Below are 21022 nucleotides of genomic sequence, written 5' to 3' on the forward strand. Positions count from 1 at the left end.
TTCGGTTTTGTGGGCAGTCGCTATATTATTGGAGGTGATTGGAATGCACACCATAGCTTCTGGGGTTGCAGACGGTCCTGATGTCTGTTTGGCCACTGTCTGTCTGGCCACTGGGAGGCCCACGCATTTTCAATGATCTTCTTCCGACTGTCATTGATTTTGCACTGTATAGAGGTATCCCGTGCAGACACCTTTCCATTTCTGAGTGTTCGGGCCTTTCCTCTGATCATATTCCGCTCCTGATATATTTTTCTGTTGCTGCCTATCAGGTCATTGCTAAAACCTATTCCGCCGCCAGCATGGGCTTCTTCGAAACCTGAAATTGCAGTCTTGGCCAGAAAAGGTCGTACACTTCGCCGCGTTTGGATGAGGACAAAGCATACTACATTTGGCGTGAAGGTCTTTTCTACAAGCTAATGCCACTATTGCCTGAGAGACTCTGGAAACTCGTTGTGTCATTTCTGGACAATAGGATGTTTGCCGTTGACATTCGTGGACATATTTCTGGACTACGTCAAATTCGAGCTCAGTTAAGACGAAACTGGACAAAATAGACTGGCTACTTCACCCAGATAGTGCCATTCAAAACCATTGTTCTCCCGACCCTTAATTGGGGAATAACATGCTGGGCCACCGCTTGCGACACGTCGTTAAGAAGAATATAAACTTGCACCACAGAGGCCCTAAACAGGATGCTTGATACGGGAGTACCAACCGTTACTGAGATGATAACACAATTCTCAAATCGCTACAGGGATCGCTTACTTACTTACTTACGTCTTGCCACACCACTGGGTCGAAGTCGTCTCCGCAGATGAAACCCTGCAGACCTATGGATCCTCAGCCGTTATAGACAGGGGCGACTTTTATAATTTAAATTTTATTAACCAGATATAGAACATGCCCCAGAACCTATAAAAATTATTAAAGCAAATAAACTGTCCCAGGACCTCAATAATCTGCATGCCAAGTCCCAACTCTCTAGCTTTTAAAGTTTCCGATGTCAGCGTTCATGCAAACGGACAGACAGGCGGACTCGACAAGATCGACAAGACTAGCGCTCCTGATTAAAAATATATTTGCTTTATAGGGTCGAAAACGCTTCCTTCCACATGTTACTTACTTCCCGACGAATCTGGTATACCCTTTTTCTCTACGAGTAACGGGTATAAATACTTTGATGAAAAGGTTCAACAAAGATAAATGTTTGAGGACTCGCCGACGTTAAACTATACGACAAAAATAAAAGTTTGGGAATAAGAAATCCTGAACACGCCGTCTATCCGACAACCATGTAATAACTGTGGACGGCAGTCCACGTAGTGACGAAGCGCACCAGGATAGCCCGATCGTAACGAGTGATACCTATATCTAAAGGTATCGCAAAAACTAAAAGGATTGCATACCAAGACTTTAAAATTCAATTATTTCGGGAGATAGGGCGGTGAAAGTGTAAAAGTTAAAATTTTGGGGCCGTTGCGGATAAATTCATTATTTCATTAGTCTAGTTGTATTCTCACTCAATATGCGTCGAATGATACCTCATTTGTTAAAAACCGATGCTCCGTTCAAAAGCTATACGCAAAACAAGATTCCAGGGGACTTCTTAAAATGAAAGTTTTATTTTGTTTGTCAATTTGTTCCTAAACGTTATTTAAGGGTCCTGAAAATTCAAGATGTTAAACAGCTTAATATAACTTCAGGAAAAACTCGTACACCCGTAACCTGTGAAGGGTATTTTTAAATACTGTGTATGTATTTCTAACATTGTTTGTCTAAATACCATCGTTTAAAAGTTATGGGCAAACGATTTTTGATTTCGACCTTTTTTTTTTGATTTTCCAAAAAGGCTCTAACGATTTCGGCTTAAACTTTAAAGCGTTTAGCCCTGAGATTCCTCAATTATTGCCAGTTCAAAACATCTAACACTGCCTGAAATTTGAACTTTTTTTTCGTATCCAAACTTTATATTAATGTGCTTCTTCGGTCAAACTCGAGCTTTCCATCAGCTGGTCTCTCCTTGTAGCCAATTATATAAACATAATCTAATTTAATAATCGACTACAATTTTACACTGTGTTAATCCTCTGTTAGCATTCCCATGTATTCTCTCTGCTGCTAATAAAGGTTCAGTTGCAGTTCCAGATCAAAGTAAAACGGTTCTCTTTTCGCTTGTGGTTAATGTTTGAGATTTAGTTTATGCACCCCCAACCTGATCATCTTATGCAGCACAAAAAACGCTTTCTGCTTTAAACATTTTGGCGCCCAACGTGGGGCAAGTGTATAAGCAATTACTTAACAAGTTATTAATCAATAAACAATTGCAACTAGACATCACCAATAAATCATTCGCTCGATGCGCTCATCACAATTCAAAATCGTCATAACCGCCATCGCAGTTCAACTCAACATTCGCGCCCATCGCAAGTTAAATACCTTAACATTAAAGTTATTAACTATTCACAAAAACTAATAGTCTATTACTTATAGTCAAACTTCTCAACGGCAAACGACACAGTTGCAAAAGTAACGGACCTATTGGCCACTCTCTTTCACACATCTCGTCGCTTGTGTGTGTGCATGCACCGCGCGCTCAATCGCTTAGTCCTCTTCGTTCCATTCTTTTGTGAAAGATTTGTTGTTTTCGCTTGCCTGCACATCGCCAATTGCCGCTGCTGGTACAGTCTTAAGTTTTCGTTGCTTCGCTTTGGAGTTACCACCCGGAGCTGCCACTTTGTCACATTTACCGCGTCGTCTTCGTTCGTCGTTGTTACCACAACTTGCTCTCGTTTCCGCATTCGCAAACCTTCATCGCAACAATGTCAACGGATATATTGGAAACTCTTAAGCGCCAGCGCGCAAACATTAAGCGAAATCTTACTCGCATCAAAGGAATGGTCGATACCCAGGAAGAGAACGAGAAAAAATCGCCAGCTGAACTTCAGTGCCGTTTGGGAATATTAGAGTTATATTTTAAGCAAGCCCTTTCAGTCGGAGATTGAAGGCCTAGACTCAGCAGATAATGGACGTGTGGACTTGGAGGACAGTTACGTAACCTCCAAGCTGACCATTCAAACCCTTCTCGGAGAGGAATTGCACAGCACAGTCTTCGACCACACCCCAGCACCAACTTTCAGCACGCCGTCTCGACTGCCAACATTGGCATTACCTTCGATGGAAATCATACGGATTGCAAGAACTTCATCAAATCTTTTCTTCAACTTGTGAATCGTGAGCAACTCTCTAACATAGGCAAATTTAACCATTTCCGTAATTGTCTGCAGGCCCTGCACTAGAAACCATTGGAGCTTTCCCGATCACTGGAAAGAATTACTCAAAGGCTTTGGAGAAGCTGAAGACCCGCTCCGACAAGCCTGCACTTATATTCGCCGAAACGATCGCGGCGATATTTAAGCTGCAGCCTGCTGCCACGTCAAACGCTCAGCAGCTCCGTAGTTTAATTGATAATGCATCGGCCTTATATAGTTCCCTCTCATCATTAGGATCGCATGCACAAATATCACAAGCAATGCTCATCTTCGTGATCATGGAAAAGTGCGAGAAAACCAAAATAGAACGGAACGAATCACTGGACTACGTCACTGTACAATCCTGGGACCAGTCGACGTTGCCGATTTCTTTTGTCGGCTGGTTCTGCTCAACCCCAAGGATCGGAGCGGTCAAGACAAAATCGTCCCCCAGCTAGACCTCAAAACTCGAAATTCTCGCTAACCAACGCATCATGTGTATATTGTTTGACACCATCACACAGATTGCTTGGATCTGAAAAATTTAAAGGCTTAAATTCCTTTTGAGCGTTTTGATGCCGTGAAATTACACCGCCTCTGCCTTAACTGCCTATGCAGTGGTCACCAACTATCGAGCTGCCCATCATAAATTCGCTGTCGCACCTGTAACAGAGCACATCGTACTCTATTGTACAACACCCATTCGCTAGACTTGTCTCACCCGGACCAACCGGCTCCAACAGCACCATCGTTAGAGGCAGCGACACACTCCCATTCGCATCTTGACCAGAAATCGCAGATTTTACTCGCAACTGCGATGGTCCTCGTGAGGGATGCATTTGGAAACTACAGACTTGGGAGAGCACTTCTCGATTCCCGCTCCCTTGTAAACTTTATCACTGAGGATTTCGTACAGCGACTTCATTTTCGACGGGACAGACATTCAGTCCAAATTCGAAGCTTCAGACATTTACAAACTGATATCAAACATTGCACCACCACATCCATTAAATCTCGAGTTTCATCGTACGTGGAAGTACCAATCACGGCACGCCATGTTGTTGGGGACCTACGCTTTTTTTGACACCTTGACAGTAGGACAAACGCAAGTTCAATTGATCGCAATCTCAAACGTCTTTGGGAACTGGAAGCTGTCGATTCGCTGCATTTTCAGAAGCCGGAGCATTCTATTTGTGAGGAGCAGTACAGGATGAGTACGCGCCTCGACAGCACCGGTAGGATTATTGTCAAACTCCCCTTCAAAGATGACCCTAGCCGTCTGGGAAGTTCGTTTGATACAGCGCGCCACTGGATTCTGAGCATTGAACGTCGTCTATGGAAATCATCAAAACTTCGTCAACAGTATTGCGACTTCATGGAGGAATACTAGAAATTAGGGCACATGTCCCCGGTTACACATCCTAAACTGCACGAGCCTCAGTATTACATCCCGCACCACTGCGTTTTCAAACACACTAGTGAGTCTACTAAGCTCATATATTGGCTCAACTAGCACGAATTTTAAAATGCCATAGCTTAATAATGTTCTGAGACCTCTAGGTAATCATTTAATTTAATTTTAATATAACTTGTAAGTGATTTTAATGTTGCTAAGTTTTACAAAAACTGACTTATATTTCAACTATCATAGCTCATATATTGGCTAAACTAACACGGAATTTAAAATGCAATAGTTTAATAATGTTGTGGAACCTCTAGGTAAACATTTAATTTTATTTTTATAATATTTGTTATTGATTTTAATTTTCCCAAGTTTTTCAGAAACTGTCTTGAATTTAAACTAGTAAAGCTCATAGATTGGCTAAATCAACACGGTTTTTAATATGCCATAGCTTCATAATGTTACGGAACCACTAGGTAAACAATTAATTTTATTTTTATATTATTTGTTAGTGATTTTAGATTTAAAGTTTTTCATAAAACTGTCTTATATTTAAACTATTAAAGCCCATAGATTGTCTAAATTAACACGGATTTTAATATGCCATAGCTTAATAATGTCAAATGTAATGTAATGTAATTCAACATCGCTGAACGACTTGCTATGCATTGGCCCAACACTCCAGGACGAAATGTATATGTAACTCCTTAAACTCCTAAACTCCTACACCATCACTGCGGACGTGACTAAAATGTACAGGCAACTACATCTTGATCATTACCAAAAGAACAATTTTATTCCCGTTCGACCCTCTTAGACTACTCTCGCCGCTTATTGTCGTCGCAAAAATACTCCTTCAAGAACTTTGGTTCGCTAACCTGTGCTGGGATGACAGCGTACCACAGAATATACACACAGCTTGGACCGAGTTTTTCGAGTCGTTCCAAACAGTCTCCCTATTGTCGATTCCCCGCTATTGACTCCAACACAAGCCTCGAACACTTCAACTTTATAGTTTCTGCGACTCATCAATCCGAGCTAACGGTTGCTGCCTGTATCTACGCTCGGAGACATCGACATGAAATACTGCAGTTCATTTGCTGACTGGCAACACCAGAGTAGCTCCTACTAAGAAGAAATCTCTTCCGAAATTTGAGTTGTGCGAAGCACATTTGCCTTTCCAACTGTATGCAAAGATAAAACTCTTATTAGCGGAAAGAAAATACACGGCATATTTGTGGACGGATGCACAAATTGTTCTCCATTGGCTAAAACGACACTGTTTGTGCCTAACCGAAGTAGACACTTCCTGGTCACACCGCGGGACAAGGGGGTAATGAGCACTTGTCGCTGGCACGGGGACGCTTTGATGGCAGGACGATCGCGTCGCGGCAATGGTAACGATGGTTACTACGATGCCGGACCACAGGCGATGCTAGAGCTGCGCTGAGGGTGAGCTAACGTGGTTAGCTGTTAGTTGAGATAGTGTATTACGAGCCCTATTCCCAGATGTAGGAAGTAGAACCGCGGCAGACACTGCAAAATGTGCTGACTGCATTGGCCGGTCAGTGTGCCGTTGAGTCGGTAAGACGGTGAGTAAGTGAGACCTATAATATGCTGATCAGCCATTCTCATATGCAGTGGGTGCTACTGAGCGCCTGGTTCTGTTCCCAACTTGGCTACTGCTTGATTTGTTGGGTGTGGTCATGTTGAGTACCTTTGGGTACGAACAGACACTCAGTAACTCTGTGAGCATTCGTCGGTAACCGCATATCAGAAATTCAAGGTTGGACTGCAGATGGCCAGTGGAAATTTGTTCCCGGTGGAAGCAACCCGGCGGATATTGTCTTACGTGGTACTACCACAACTGAACTCGCAACCTCTATGTGGTTCACAGGGCCACCGGTCTTGACCCAACCGATATCCCAGTGACCAAAGTCTCCAGAAACTATCGATATAAACTAAGAAGTTGTCAAGGCAGAGCAAAGAAGAAGCGCATTCTGTAAAACCATGATCAACAATCACGTTCTCCAACATTTGACCCGCATTAGCTCCTACATTCGTTGCCTCCACACCATCGCCTATGCCTTTCGCTTTGCAACAATATCACGGGGAGGTAAAATTGTCGACGCATCGCTTACCCCAGACGAACTCCGTCACGCATCGTACAGCATCGTTTACAACATTCAGCAACAGTCGATTCGAGAAGACTTTCGCTCGCTACAGAAAGCTAAACCGCTTACAAGTCATTTTAAATATTTAACTCCATTTCTCGACAGCTCCTCAGGATATGCCCCCATCAGCGTTGGAGGACGACTCCAGGACACCGATATCCCTGAAACTAAACGGCACCCGCTGCTGCTTCCTAGCAAGGCGCACTTCACTTGGATCTATGTTCGGCACTTGCATTTACGGAATTGTCATGCAGGCCCGAAAGCTCTGACCGCGCTAATCCGTTTGGAATACTGGATCGTCAATGCCAGAGACATCGCTCGTCGAGTGGTGCGTTCCTGTATGGCGTGCGTTCGGTTTAAGCCTAAACTGGAGAACGATCTCATGGGATCGCTGCCACCAGAACGAGTACAATCACAACAACCGTTCCAGAAGTGTGGCGTCGACTTCTGCGGACCATTTAACACGCATCTCCCTCAAAGTCCTATCTAGCCGTCCTTATTTGTTTGGCTTCCAAGGCAGTGCACATAGAAGTCGACTCTGATTTGTCAACCAAGGCATTTCTCGCAGCACTTAAACGGATGATCGTCCGGCGCTTAAGCCCATCGGATATCTGCGACAATGGAACTAATTTTGTCGGAGCTGCCAATCATCTCCGTGAACTACAAGAAGACAAAGCCACGCAAGTAGCTGTTTCATCATATTCGTCAACCAATTTTTAACATTCCATTTCATCCCTCCAAAAACTGCGCACTTTGGAGTCCATTAGGAGACCGCGAAGAGCGCGAAGAGTCTGCTCTACAGAACGCTAATGAACACAAGATTTACATTTGAAGAGCTCTGTACCATCAGCAGAGAAGTCGAAGCGATGCTGAATTCGCGCCCGCTGTCTCCGCTATCTGCGGATCCCAACGACCTTGGAGCACTTACTCCGGGTAACTTCCTTGTGGGGAGATCTCTTCGCGCGCTTCCACAGAAAATCATCTCATCCACAAATGTCTCCAACCTAGAAAGATTTGATGCCGTAGTCACAGCTAAGCAGGAATTTTGGCGTCGGTGGTCACCCGACTACCTACAAGAACTGCGTTCCCGCACTAAATCGACAACGCCATCAGAAAACATTTGAGCGGACACTATGGTCATTATTCACGACGACGGCCCACGTTCGAGCAAGCACAGGCATATGCTGCCGACCAGTACATAAGCTTTTCCTCAGCTGGTCTCTCTTTGTACCCAATAATATAAACATAATCTCATTTAATAATCGACTACATATTTACACTCTGTTAATCCTCTGTAAGCAACCCCATGTAATCTCTCTGCTGCTAATAAAGGTTCAGTTACAGTTGCAGATCAAAGTAAAACGGTTCTCTTTTCACTTGTGGTTAACGTTGAAATTTAGTTTTTGTACCCCCAACCTGATCATCTTATCCCCAACAGCCCCAACAGATAAATTTTTCTAAATTTTAACTTATACACTTTCACCGCTCTTTCTCCCAAACCAACTGATTTTTTTAAGTCTTTGTATGCAATCCTTTTTAGTTTTTGCGATACCTTTTGATTGATGTATCACTCGTAACGATCGGACCTATACTTATTAAATACATTTTTTAAAAACAGAAATTTTTTAATTTCCCGAAAATTAAAACACATTTATATTTAAAAAAATTTTAACTATTGCCCCCACAAAAATAATTTTTTTGTATTGTAAAATACAATATATACAATATATTGTAGTTGGAGCCATTTTTATACCCGTTACTCGTAGAGTAAAAGGATATACTAGATTTGTCGGAAAGTATGTAACAGGCAGAAGGAAGCGTTTCCGGCCCCATAAAATGTATATATTCTTGATCAGGATCACTAGCCGAGTCGATCTAGCCATGTCCGTCTGTCCGTCTGTCCGGAACGCTGAGATCTCGGAAACTATAAGAGCTAGGCTATTGAGATTTGGCGGGCAGATTCCTGAGCTTTTTACGCAGCGCAAGTTTGTTTCTAACGCCCACAAACCGCCCAAAGCTGTGGCTCCTACTGCTTTGATGCTAGAATAAAAATGTTAACTGAAATGTATTGTTCTCATTAATACCTATCGATTGACCCAAAAAAAAATTTGCCAAGCCCACAAACCGCCCAAACCTGTGACGCCCACAATTTTCATGCTAGATAGAAAATTTTTTTAACTGAAATGACTTGGTCTCGTCAATACCTATCGATTGATCCAAGACAAAAGTTTGCCACGCCCACTCTAACGCCCGGTAGGTAGCGCATTTTAATCTCGCTTTGCTGCTTGCATATCTCCATTTCCCTTTGGTCCCTTTAGCTGAGTAACGGGTATCTGATAGTCGAGGTACTCGACTATACCGTTCTTCCTTGTTTTATTTAAGTTATCCATGGTTATATCCCTCGAGCTGCGGAGAAGGGACAGGTCCACCCGGGAGAGATCCGCTGTACCCTGGTAAGGCTGACTTAGAACAGGCGGTCTACACTTGACTGAGCTCACCGTTTGAGACTGTGTTATTTATTGACTCGGGCTCCCAGCCAGATTGACTCTCAGCACGGTACGAGTGACACCTTAGTCCAGCCCGGGGTGAGATGAGTGTTGTGTGGATAGGGAAGAGGTAGCTATTGTCGGAGGCGGCAGCACAAGCGCGTCGTCGGTACTGCTACGGCGCAGATACCCGATGACTGGGGGCTTAGCGGTAGCCGGGCCGTGTCCAACTTCCTCGCTTATTCGTAGCTACCCTGCAGAACCAGAGGCTCGCTATCCGCAACATGCGACCCGTTCGGTAGCCTTCAGCTCGACGCCCCCCAAGCCATCCGAAGACAATGCATAAAGCGGAATAGGAAAAAAATTGGGGGACTTTGTTAAGGAAGCTTAATTTCTAAAATAAAATTTATGAATTTTTTTGTGGGTATGCCTTAAGATTAGGCACATTTTAAAACCACTTTGGCATTTAACCCGCGAATTCTTCAGGGGAATGGTTATACATCCTCTAACTCTCAAATGTCTTTACCATTGCTAGTACTGTTATTCATAAGAACCTAAAATTATTTTAATTTTTTCATTATTTTTTTTCAGTTAGACCAACGTTTTTTTTTGCGGATTGAGGTTCATTTAATTTTGCGATTATGCTTTTAAACATCCGTGTTTCTCCATCGAAAGTTAAACTGCAAAAAAATGTTTCCTTATCACGAAAAAAAAGACTAGCACAAAAACCCCCAAAGAACTGCACATTTTTATAACCTTGCAGAGGGTATAATGATTTCAGTCAGAAGTTTGCAACGCAGTGAAGGAGACGTTTTCGACCCCAAAAAGTACATATATTCTTGATCAGCATTACTAGACCAGTATCACTAGTTTCTTCGCAAACTAATCCCTTATTTCTAAAGTAATCGGAATAAAACTGTATTAAAAGTCTTATTTCTATTGCAGGTAGTACGGGCCTAATCGGGCCTAATCGGACAACTATATCCTATAATAAATAGACCGTTATATTTAAAATTTGGTATGTAGATTTCTGAGCTTCTTGCGGAGCGCATGTTTATTTATGCAGAGTGCCACGCCCACAAATCGCCCAAAGCGGTAGCTCCTTGTAACTGACATGTATTGTTCTTATCAATACCTAAAAAAAGTTTGTCGTGCCAACTCTTACGCCCACAAGCCGCCTAAACCTGTGGCGCACACAATTTTCATGCTAGAAACAAATTTTAATTGAAATGCATTCGTCTCGTCAATACCTATCGATTGACTCGAAAAAAGTTTGCCATGCCCACTCCAACGCCCATAACGCATAAATCTGTTTACCGCCCACATAACCATATATTGAGATCGCGGATAGGTGGCGCATTTCAATCTCGCTTTGCTGCTTGCATATCTCCATTTCCCAATGGTCCTTTTAGCTGAGTAACGGGTATCTAATAGGCGAGGTACTCGAGTATAGCGTTCTTCCTTGTTTGTTTTTAAGATATCGAATTTAATGTATAAGCCCTCTGATAGTTTCGCTCGCTCGCTTTTATTAGAAGCCTATGGTGTTTGTATTTCTGCGTTGTTTAACAGTCCGTTGATAATTTCTGAATGATAAAAAGGAAATATAATTATTTAAGAAAAAAAAATATTTATTTTACCAATGCTATATTTATAAAAATTTATTTTAAAAAAAGTAATTATATTTGTTTTTGTACGTTTTTTTATATAATATTTACGATATTACTTATGCAATTTTTTTAACATGAGTAGATTTTTCTTGTGATGAACAATCATCGTTTTTTGGAACCTTTTTTCCAATTTTCAGCCCACGCGGAATATGCTGTTGAAGAGAAAAGGTACATGTAGTAAACACACCGCACAGACACACACTGACAAGTTGGCATGTACGAGGGCAGTCCGATAAGTAATTAGCCTCACCGCCCGATAGCGTCACTATCGCAAGAGAACTTTACTATCGTGCAGTACATTCTCGTAGACGGCTACTGTCGAAATTTCAGCCGAATCGGACTCGTAGTTTTGTTTTGACTGCATGTGGACTAGGACGTGTCTGCGGATTTTAGAAAAATGGAGAAAGAGCAATATCGGTCTGTGACTCGATTCTTGTTTTTGGAAGGGAAATCGCGCAGCGAAATTAATGAGCGCTTGGATGTCTTGTACGGTGACTCTTCTCCTTCGATGTCGACCGTCCAAAATTGGTTTAACGAGTTTCAACGTGGTCGCACGTCGGTGCCCCGAACCACGGTGCCCCTACCACGGAGGATAACGTGACCGCCGATTGAAGGTACGCGAGATAGCTAAGACAGTAGGCATGTCAAAAGACCGCGTGGGTCATATCCTGCATGAAATTTTGGGCATGAGAAAGCTGTCGGCGCGATGGGTGCCGCGTTTGCTCACTCCGGACAACAAACGCAACCGTGAGACCAGTGCAGCAGTGTTTGACGCCTCTTAAGCGCAATCCGAAGGATTTTCGCGTCGTTTCGTGACCGTCGACGAAACATGGATCCACTGGTACACCCCAGAGACCAAGGAACAGTCGAAACAGTGGACTTCACCCGACGAACCTGCTCCGAAGAAGACGTAAACTGTCCCATCGGCCGTAAAGGCGATGGCCACCTTTTTTTGGGACTCACAAGGTGTGATCTACATCGACTACCTGGAGAAGGGCAAAAAGCTCACAGGGCTGTACCATGCCGAATTATTGAGCCGATTCGCCGCCGAATTGCAGAAAACACACATGTGTAGCGTTCAACTCGAGTCCTACCGATTCTCAAGTCGCCACTCGGTATGCTGGTCGTAGAGGTCGTGCACTTCTAGCGATGCTCTGCGCTGTGCTCGTCGGATTGGCGTGGATTCTTTCTACTTCCGCTATACCACGACATAAAACAAGAAAATAAGTGCACTATCTGAAACTATTAAGATGTACCTAAATTGTTGTAATCGGCTGTACCCACTGCTTAGGTACGCCAACAGGAACAGATCTCCAATCGATCAAGGGTTAGGGAGACTTGGACGTTGTTTGCCCCCCTATTCTTTACCCACCCTTCCATGGTAACCTTGACATCTATTAGATTACCCCTTATCTGACATCAGATTATATTCTAATACCCCTCAAACATCATGTAGCTCCGGTGACGATCCATAAAAAAAAATAATTTACACGATCATTTCGTGGCGTTATACAAAGACTTCTTTGTTTTCATTTATTTCATAGGCTTACGCGCGGTACGCTCTAATAAACCCTTCAAAGATCGTTTTAGATAATCTAAGCACATGGTGGTGCCGTTTACTTATTGCTATACTCCAAGATTTATATCCCTAATACATTATATACATATATATATGGCAAATCATTGCAAATTCAAAAGCGGTACGTAATTCAAGTTAACTAGGTAAATTCTTATTTACATATTTACGCCAGAGGTTTTAGCTATCGCGGAATTCGCATCGACAATGATATATATGTATATGTGTGATGTGTACAACCTTAACTTCGATGCATTTCCCATTTACATAAGAAGCATTTTACCTAATGGACGTATTTAAAACTATCGTTAGAAATTTCGTACAAGTACCCTTATGCAAAAACTACTCAAATACAGCGAATAGAGAAAGGAAAACTAAAAACTACGCAAGGTTACCGCCGCTGAGCATACGGCAGCCAAATCGCATCTGGCAACGCCGTGCGGCCGATGCCTCCTGTTACTTAGGCCTCATGCCCTAGTGGTGTTGAGGTAGCGGGGTATCTACCCGACTACATATCTAGTCTCTGATGTGTAGGTGTTGGCTAGGTCTGCGTTGCTTAATTGTTCATGAAGGCGCCTCCGCTACCGGTACGTAAGCCGAGATGCGGGCGCTGGATGGCTGATCCAACCTCCTGATCAAGTCGAAGAAAATTCCCTTCTGACTGTTTATAAGTACGCTCGCAGAAATTTGACGGCAACCGACCAGGGTCCTAAAAGCCACCCCCCGCTCTGCAATCGTTCGACGATATCAGCGCCAGCATACACTGAGTGGCAGGGACTTAGCGCCTGTTAATAGTTCGATTGCGGGGGGGGGGGTGTGTTCTGAAACCAAAACACTTCCGATATTATATGACCGGTCCTCGAGAAAAATTATGATTGATATTCACCTCAGACTATGGTTTTGCACTATTCACTTTAGCTATTACTGTACAGGTTGCACCTTGCCGCACTTCGGTACCGTTTGTCGGTCAGTTTTCACGTGGACTTGTTTCGAATTATATCTTGACTGTGGGTTTTGGCGCACGTGTGCTGGCCTTAGCAAGAGAAACTCAAGTGTTCGAGCTGTGCACAGAAGTTGGCCTACGTGGCTGACTTCGCTTCCAGGAATCTAAGTAGGGAGCGCAGAGACGGAAAATAACGGGGTTATGGCGTGATATTTTTCGTCGTCTCTTCGCTCACACTGATTTTCGCCAGATGTTCAGTCGCCGCGGCGCAGATCGTGCGAGCGAGATGGCAGACGTACAGTACAGAGAGGCGGTCCAGCAAATTCGGGAATTATGCCGCTATTTACGTTTTATACATGCGAGTGAGGAACAACTTACAGCCAAAACTTTAACCCTTATGCGTGCGTGCGTGCATTGTACCCTACACATGACAACGCACCGGCTCACACTTCCGCCCTCGCCAAGGCCAAATCGGTCGTCTGTCCGTCTGTCCGTCTGTCTGTCCGTGTGTCTGTCCGTCCGGATGAACACTGAGATCCCGGAAACTATAAAAGCTGGGCTACTGGGACTTGACATGCAGATTCCTGAGCTTCTTGCGCAGCGCAAGTTTGTTTCAGCAGCGGCATACGCCTACTTGAGCGCCCACAAACTGCCCAAAACTGTGGCTTTTACAATTTTGATGCTACAACAAAAATTTTAACTATAGTGAATCGACCACTCTAACGCCCATAATGCTTAAATCTGTCTACCGCCCACTTAACCATATATTGAGATCGCGGGTAGGTGGCGCATTTCAATCTCACTTTGCTGTTTGCATATCTCCATTTCCCTTTTGTCCCTTTAGCTGAGTAACGGGAATCTGATAGTCGAGGTACTCGACTATAGCGTTCTTCCTTGTTTTAAATATAAAACACGAACAGAATGTACATATGCACTTAAATTAAAAAATTAAATGTAATACGAAATTTCAATTACTGATGAGGGTATACTACGCTTAAAAGCGCTGATTATCGGTGGCAGCAGAAATGGCGCAAATTGTTTCTCATAATCTTCAATATAAGGCCACTTCAACGCTGAGCTATTTCTGTGGCACCCCGTAAACAAAGTTTATAGGGTCAAAGTTAAAGACCAAAATTGAACAGTTAGGATAGCAGAACGGATCATCTAATGCTTATAAATCAGTCCTAAAAGAAAATCCCAAACTATTATCAGAACTTCAGTACCTTTGGAACCAATACACTTGCAAGAAATTACTGAAACGCAATGCTATTATTGACATTTTTTAAAAATTTAAATTAATAAATTTCTTACAAATCAGCGAAATTGTATCTAATTTGAAGTTGTTGGTCATGCAAGTATAAGATATGGATACTTATAAAGCGCCCATTTAAATTGCCCAACATATCAAACATATTATACAAAAATACTCTAGGTCCCTTTAAGTCAACGATTGGTTTTTTAAAGCTTTCTCAAATACTAGCAATGCTTTGATAATTGTTGCTCGCGGCGTGAATAGCTAGTAATTAATTAAATTATGTTGAGCATATAATAAAATACTTTGTTGATAAAGTTATATTGTTTATAACGATATAATAGTTGTTGAACATTTTTTTAAAATATTCTTTAGGAAATATTAATTTTTGCAAAGGCAACTTGATGATGTAACGCTTGTGGCAGATAAATTTATTTGCAGCGCCACCTAGGTTTCGAACAGTTATGATGCCGCCATATACTTGTCGCATTGGTACTACCATACAGCTAGAACAAGAATTTTGACGTAGATAGTTTTCGGAATGAAAGAGGCAACAGAGACAATGGTCAATCTTAGGAAAATTGCGGAGTCATAGTCAGGGAGAGGCGAGATAGCCTCAACGGAGATCCGCGCCCAAAAAAAAACAAAAAGTTTGCCACGCCCACTCTAACGCCCATAACGCTTAAATCTGTCTACCGCCCACATAACCATATATTGAAATTGTGCGTAGGTGGCGCATTTCAATCTCGCTTTGCTGCTTGCATATCTCTATTTCCCTTTGGTGCCTTCAGCTGAGTAACGGGTATCTGATAGTCCAGGTACTCGACTATAGCGATCTTTCTTGTTTATAATTATAAGCAGCGCTGAATCCGAAGTTAAGGGTTTGGCGCTTAATGCCAGTTCTAGAAGACCCATGACCACAACTGAGTACTCTGGATGAGTTCAAAAAGCAATGCAGTGAAAGCGAATCAACGACGAAGTTGGAGACGCCCCATCATCTCAAAAGGGGGACCTGAGGTCTTTGACTTTATTATTTAGTATTAAAAGGCAGATGTTTTATTTTATCTCAGGGATTTATTTTAACTAAGTTAATTTTGGGTGAAAATCTAGTATAGTCGCCAAATCTCCAAAAAGATGCTACCTCAACTCCAACTAGAGCTTGAGTTCGCCTGGAATCGCGCTCATTACTGTTTCCTCTCCCTTCCACTAACTCACCAAGCTTTGAGTTGAGTAGAAGTCTAGGCGACTAGATAGCTTGGCATTAATGTAAAAGACGCGGATCGAAAAAGGAACGGCGGAAAATTGTTATATTTTATTGTGTTGTGTTGTTTTAAGCCAAGCCACAAGTAATTAAAGTTTGGAGGAAAAATGGAGAGTTGGGTAATGTATTTTGAGAGGGTTCAGATAAGCGAAGACCCCCATTACCCGAAAGTAAATGTGATGCTTGTTCTGTGCAAACATCGGTGCAGAGGATAAAAGTATTCAAGTAAAAAAGAGCGTGAGCAGAAATACATACGAGTCGGCACAGTGGGCATAATAGTGTTATTTGTTTTATTGTTTTTTTATATATAAATCCCACAAGACCCGGAAAACCTCACGGAAGCCCTTTTTCTTCGATGGAATTTCCGAACGTTGGTGAGTGATGGTTCACGAAAGTAAATATTTCCATGTATTTTATTTAAACCGAAAGCCTAGTTGTTTATGACTCTTGCCCCACTGTCCCAAAGCCAAGTCCCTGAGCGGGATGAGCAAATGCAAAATTCAAGAGAAGTTAAATTTCACGGCCGCAGCCAGACCTTACGTTTAATCGGGGAATGGGAAGCGCAAACTTCAAGGCCAAAATTTTTATCTGATTCTGAAACGATAGAATCGAAATTCAAGGGCAATGTTTTTTTGCGATTATTCTATTTGTATGACTGAGTTTATTAAGAACGCGAAAGCAATCATATACTAATGTCTTACTTCGAATTTTGGCCGCTGAACGACCATACATTTTCATGTTCTCTCCGCAATTTCTTCTTTGACTTTTTATTTAGTTGTCGTACTAGTAAGCAGTTATTTATGATCAAGTAAGTTCCAATTATGATTATCGAAACATTTAGGACCAAAGCACCTCTATAACATCAAAGGATCTTTACGGATTTTTGAGTGATTTTCTTGTCTGTTTGTCTGAGCGGCTGTGAGCGGATACTATCCCCTTATAATTTCTTGTTGTAGCACGTTTGTTGTTGTTTTCGGAATGATAGAAGGCTGAAGTTTAAGGACAAGACCACCACCAGGCATAGATGACAAGAATAGCTGGACCTTTGCGCGTGCGTTCCTAACGCTTCCATTTACCATCGAAGCAACCGAATGAATCATTCAATTATCAATTATTCATTTTCCGTTGGTTTGTGCAATAGCTGTGGTATTAAACAGATTTTATTTTCCGTTAATAGTGGGATATTTTATGTGAGTTCCAATAAGTTATTGTAAAATGAAGTTATAAACTTTTATGTATAAATGATTCTTTTATTTCATTTTCGTTTAAAATGTTTGCGTTAAAAACTTCGGGTTTTGTTTTCAATCGCAATCGGTGTTTTCGTAAAATTGTTTTTTCGTTGATAGCTACATTTTTTAAAATCCCCGTACGATATTTTACTTCATTAAATAATTTGGAATTTTCGTCCATTTCTTGTTCTTGTTTTCTATTAAAATATTTACTTTTTTCAGAAAAATTATGAAATTAAAATGGTCGGGAGTTACTGCTATGCAATTTATTTCCATAAAGATCCTATTTTATTATTCAATCTCTATTGTTGATTATTATTTTGTTAAGTAAGTTTTCCTAAACAACTTGTTTATTTACCCGTTACTAGTAGAGTAAAAGGGAATACTAGATTCGTCGGAAAGTATGAAAGAGGTAGAAGGAAGCGTTTCCGACCCCATAAAGAACATATATTCTTGATCAGGATCACTAGCCGAGTCGATCTAGACATGTCCGTCTGTCTGTTTGTCAGTATGAACGCTGAGATCTCGGAAACTATAAGAGCTAGAATACTGGTATTAGGCATGCAGATTCCTGAGATTCCTGCGCAGCTCATGTTTGTTTCAGCAAGGTGCCACGCCCACTTAAACGCCCACAAACCGCCCACAAACTTCAAAAAAATCGTAAGTATGAACGCGGATATCTCGGAAGTTAAGTGTAATGAATAGTGACACGAGTTGTGTTCTAAAATAAATCTGTTAATTTTGATTATGCTAACAGTTTGCGTAGTTGCCTCGGCACTGCATAATGTGTTGACCACTTGGCGGGTGAATGTACCGTCGAGTCGCACGGTGAGTTAGTGAGACGTCGAGTCATACGTTGCCATTAAATAAAATATGTCTGGCACTGTTTCCAACTTGGCTACTGCTTGATTTTTTGGGTGCTGATCATGTTACGAGCACAATGAAACAAGCGTTTTCAATAAATTATCAAAAAAGGTATTGAATGTGAAAATTCAATAAATTTGGAGTTAATAGAATATCATGAATATCAAGTTATGTATAAAAAGGAACATGGGGAAGGAATAAGCTTAAAACTATATATAATCAAGAAAAAACACTATAGTCGAGTACCTCGACTATTAGATACCCGTTACTCAGCTAAAGGGACTAAAGGGAAATGGAAATATGCAAGCAGCAAAGCGAGATTTAAATGCGCCACCTACCCGTGATCTCAATATATGGTTATGACAGGTAGACAGATTTACGCGTTATGGGCGTTAGAGTGGGCGTGGCAAACTTTTTTTTGGATCAATCGATTGGTATTGACGAGACCAATACATTTCAGCTAAAACTTTGTATCTAGCATGAAAATTGTGGGCGCCACAGGTTTGTTCGGTTTGTGGGTGTTAGAGTGGGCGGGGCAAACTTTTTTTGGATCAATCAATAGGTATTGACGAGACCAAAACATTTCAGTTAAAATTTGTTATACATCATGCAAATTGTGGGCGCCACAGGTTGGCCTGTTTGTGAGCGTAAGAGTGGGCGTGGCATATTCGCGTAACAAACTCGCACTGCGTACAAGGCTACGGAATTTAAATCTGAGATCCCCACGCCCACTCTAACGCGCATATCGCTTAAATCTGTCTACCGCCCACATAACCATATATTGAGATCAGGTTAGGTGGAAGCTAAAGTGAATAGTGCAAAACCATAGTCTGAGGTGAATATCAGTCATAATTTTCCTCGAGGACCGGTCATATAATATCGGAAGGGTTTTTGTTTCAGAACCCACCACCCCCGCAATTGATCTCTTAACAGGCGCTAAGTCCCTGCCACTCAGTGTATGCTGGCGCTGATATCGTCAAACGATTGCAGAGCGGGGGGTGGCTTTTAGGACCCTGGTCGGTTGCCGTCAAATTTCTACGAGTGTATTCATAAACAGTCAGAAGGGCATTTTCTTCGAGTTGATCAGGAGGTCGGATCAGCCATCCAGCGCCCGCATCTAGACCTAGACAACACCTACACATCAGAGACTAGATATGTAGTCGGGTAGATACCCCGCTACCTCAACACCACTAGGGCATGAGGCCTAAGTAACAGGAGGCATCGGCCGCACGGCGTTGCCAGATGCGATTCGGCTGCTGTATGCTCAGCGGCGGTAACCTTGCGTAGATTTTAGTTTTCCTTTTTCTATCCGCTGTATTTGAGTAGTTTTTGCATAAGTGTACTTGTACGAAATTTCTAACGATAGTTACAATGTTTGAGCCTTAATTATTGTCGATGCGAATTCCGCGATAGCTAAAACCTCTGGCGTAAATATGTAAATAAGAATTTACCTAGTTAACTTGAATTATGTACCGCTTTTGAATTTGCAATGGTTTGCCATATATATATATGTATATAATGTATTAGGGACCCTTCAGTTCCAAAAAAAAAGTTTCACTTGTGAATCACCTTGTGAATCCCGTGGGACATGTCCTCTTGCACAAGTGAAGAACAAGTGACGCTTCATATAGAAATTTGTATGGGATGTCCGCATTTTCACAAGTGAAAATTCAAATGAAAATTTTTCGAAGTCCTACGGGATTTCACTTGTTCCTTATACTCATTTTTCGTATGGCCTGTCACGTGCCAGTGACTCGTCCCAAGTGAATCACTTGGGAAAATCAGAATTTTTCCTTGAGTTTTCACTTGTGAAATCACTTGCAAGGGACACGTCCCAAGTGAATCACTTGTGAAAATCAGAATTTTTCCTTGAGTTTTCAATTATAAAAATATAAAATTTAAAATACATACATATTTAATTTCATTTTAATTCATTTTAATTATATGGTATTATTTAGATTTTCAAAAATTGTACAATTATTGTTTCTGTTTTTATGCTTCGTAAGCTTATTTTTAACGTTAGTCATCGCCGTTCTTAAACCTTTGTCCGGGTCCTCTGAATCCTTGGCCAACGCTCCTGAAAAAACATATGTTTCAAAAATGCGTTTTATTTGTTTAATTGTATATTTACCTTTTATAGCTGTGTTTAACCCTTTGCAGGATTTTTATTGGCACAAAACATTTCGTCATCCACTTTCGGCTAACGGAACCCATTGAATACCTTCAAAATTTACGTACTTTAAACTAAGATCAATGCACAACATCTTAAACTTAATGTAGCACTTACCTGACTTTATTATATTAACTAAATGATTAAAGTAACTCTGCTGCGCACCATTAAAATGGATGCTTCGATTTTTTTTAAAATGTTAATACTTAAATGTTTTAAATACTTAAATCAATTTTAACGGACTAAATTTCTATAACTTAACTAAAAAATTATATTGTAATAAAAATGTATAATAAGTAAATATAACATTATAAGTAAATTCAATATACTAAATTTTACTATAATCAAATAGTTTACTTTTATAAAACAATATTAGTTGTTTTTTTCGATACACAATAATGCTCCTAAAATATTAGGGCATTCACATGTCGCTGCTCCACGAAAATTTTTCCGCCGAAATATTAGTCGCTAGCCGAACATATCGGAGAGACGCAAAAAAAAATAACGGGCCAGCCGAAATTTGTCTCTGCGAGCGCGGAGTGCAGGCAGATTATAAGATAAGAAAGAGAGGGAAATATCCGAATATCTGCCTCTCTTTGTTGCACGATTGTTTTCGTGGGCAGTCTTCTACGCTGCGCCGACTGCTCTGCTGACGTCAACAGCGGCACAGCGTTTTAGGCACAAAAAAAAAAACAAAAAAAAGCTTTTGCCTTGAGCCATGTCACCGCGTCCCTACTGCAGAACTGAAGG

At 41.5% G+C, this 21022-nt stretch overlaps 2 protein-coding genes and 1 long non-coding RNA gene across 3 annotated transcripts in view; 2 read left to right on the plus strand and 1 right to left on the minus strand.

Moving 5' to 3' along the window:
- LOC108011912 (calcium/calmodulin-dependent protein kinase kinase 1) overlaps positions 1 to 21022 on the plus strand; it is a 244973-nt gene that overhangs the window by 191691 nt on the left and 32260 nt on the right. The gene's annotated exons all lie outside the window — the stretch shown is intronic.
- On the plus strand, positions 5424 to 10245 carry LOC139353217 (uncharacterized). The gene is made up of 2 exons (XM_070996757.1): positions 5424 to 7508; positions 7592 to 10245. Exon 1 carries the CDS (start codon positions 6661 to 6663, stop codon positions 7312 to 7314), a length of 654 nt encoding a protein of 217 aa, XP_070852858.1. The 5' UTR covers positions 5424 to 6660; the 3' UTR covers positions 7315 to 7508; positions 7592 to 10245.
- Positions 20017 to 20403, minus strand: LOC136117473 (uncharacterized). The gene is made up of 2 exons (XR_011604392.1): positions 20234 to 20403; positions 20017 to 20179 (listed from the first exon to the last, which is right to left on the minus strand). It is a non-coding gene; the product is annotated as an uncharacterized lncRNA (long non-coding RNA).

This window comes from Drosophila suzukii, chromosome 3, assembly GCF_043229965.1.
Source record: "Drosophila suzukii chromosome 3, CBGP_Dsuzu_IsoJpt1.0, whole genome shotgun sequence".
Lineage (NCBI taxonomy): Eukaryota > Metazoa > Arthropoda > Insecta > Diptera > Drosophilidae > Drosophila > Drosophila suzukii.